General features: G+C 48.3%; 1 protein-coding gene across 1 annotated transcript; it reads left to right on the forward strand.

The window, feature by feature from the left end:
- Positions 1–49: 49 nt before the first annotated feature.
- PPTG_19566 (hypothetical protein) lies at positions 50–1,955 on the forward strand (the record flags this gene model as incomplete). The annotated part of the gene is made up of 3 exons (XM_008918015.1): positions 50–927; positions 997–1,716; positions 1,856–1,955. 3 exons carry the CDS (start codon positions 50–52, stop codon positions 1,953–1,955), a joined length of 1,698 nt encoding a protein of 565 aa, XP_008916263.1.
- Between the last annotated feature and the right edge of the window lie 3 nt (positions 1,956–1,958).

Raw genomic sequence — 1,958 nt, forward strand, 5'->3', positions numbered from 1 at the left:
AGGTGTGGTGGTACAACATTCGCTTCTGGAGGCTAATGGTGACTGGCATATGGACCGAGCGATCGAACATTTCAAGAGTCTACATCCTGATGAGCTAAACTTGCTGCGCGTGATCGTCGTAGATAAGGATCTGAACGAGGTTCGAGTTCTGCAGTCGCACTTTGGTGAAGCGCGTGTACTTATTTGCCACTTCCATGTGATCAAATACTTGAAGGAGAAGCGCTCGAAACCAGAATTTGGCAAGGTTTCTTCTGATGATGCTTCGCAGATCGACGCTGCACTCCACAAGATGGTGTATGCGGCCAGCCAAGACGAGTACGACACCACTCGAGACTCTTTGAAGCGGTTGTGTACAAGAATTGGACTGGATGAGTTTTTCGAGTACTTCATGCGGAACTGGGATTCTTGCCAGGATATGTGGGTTATGCATTTGCGAGCTAAGCTTGCTCACTACAAGAACCATACGAATAATCGGCTGGAGAATTTTTTCGGGAAGTTGAAGGAGGTTATCAACAGCAGTATGAGCTTGGCTCAATGTGTGGAAGCCCTCGTTGCAGCTGACAGACGTGCAGAGAAAGAATACAAGTACAAATTGTCGCGCATTGGTCGATTCGTTAACTCGAACTACGACGAGGAGATGGGGAATGTGCTGAGGTCCACCACTCACTTCGTTGCGGAGCAAATTGAACCCCAATACGCCGCTGCATTGTCAAAAGCTGAAACATACTCGTACGAGGCTCACAAGAACAATTCGGATGAGGTTCTTGTGCTCGGAACCTTTTCGTGCCATGTACTCAACACAAACGACTGGCGTTGCGACTGTGAATTTTCGAAAAGTATGCGCTTGCCATGCCGTCATGCCATCGCGTACAGGCGCCACATTCAGTTCGCAGGACCAATGATCCCATGGAGTTGTATTGACGAAAGGTGAGATTAATGTATAAGTTGGTACAGGATTTATCCAGGATTTTAACAGGATTATGTGTGTTCGTATAGATGGACAAGTCCTGTCACCAAGCTCAAGGTGGTGTGGCAGCTGCAGTACGAAAACTTTCAAAGCGATATACGTGAAAACCAACGAAAGAAACGAAGGACCCAAGCGGATCGCTATAAAGAAGCTGTTCGAGCGACGCATTTGATAGCGTCGGAACTCGCTGATCTGTCGGACGACCAGGACTTTGAGGACATGCTTCAGTATGTATTGGAGCAGTGGAGACACGTGAGGCAGAAGGTGAAGCTGCCTCTTCAAGGCACAGAACTCAAGCGCGAGAGTGAAGAAGTGTCAGAAGATTCGACTGAGAGCCAAACACTGAACATCGAGAAGAAAGATACGCGAGAAGCAGGTTTAAGGGTTCGCATCAATTCAAAAGCGAGGAAGGTGGGGCGTCCGCAGAAACACCGAAAGACAACTGCTGCAAGTGAGCGAGCCGACCGTAAATGGTACAAGGCTTCCGAGTCTGGACGTGCTTTAGCCGGAGCTGATACTCTAGAAGAGCTCTGGTATTCTTTGTCGCGCGATCAGCCTGGACTTCAAGAAACTGAACGGCGTTTGTCTGGAGTGCTGATCAAGTATCATCAGACCACCGACAAGAAGCCCTTGTTTAGAAAAATGCGAAATCCTGTACTAGTCCTGGATCCGTTCTACATCCTACCATCCAAGCTTCTTGATCACTGTATGAAGGTTCTTCCTGTGGGAAACACATTGCATCAAGCAGTGTGCGTTGATACTGGATCTTCGGGTGATGATGGTCCCACCGCGGTAATGGAGGTTATCCAAATTAAAGACGTGGGGTCTTTTTCGCGTCCGCAGATCCAGTTAATGAAGAAGATCGACTGTTTAAAGGCGATCGTGCAGCAAGGAATCAACACGCACAAATGGATCCTCGAGGAAGGCCTCTCTGCGCTCCCTGCGCAATACCACTACTTGGCAAAGCAAGTTGCAGACGAAGTTATGAATA

Source organism: Phytophthora parasitica (assembly GCF_000247585.1).
Source record: "Phytophthora parasitica INRA-310 unplaced genomic scaffold supercont2.131, whole genome shotgun sequence".
NCBI lineage: Eukaryota > Oomycota > Peronosporomycetes > Peronosporales > Peronosporaceae > Phytophthora > Phytophthora nicotianae.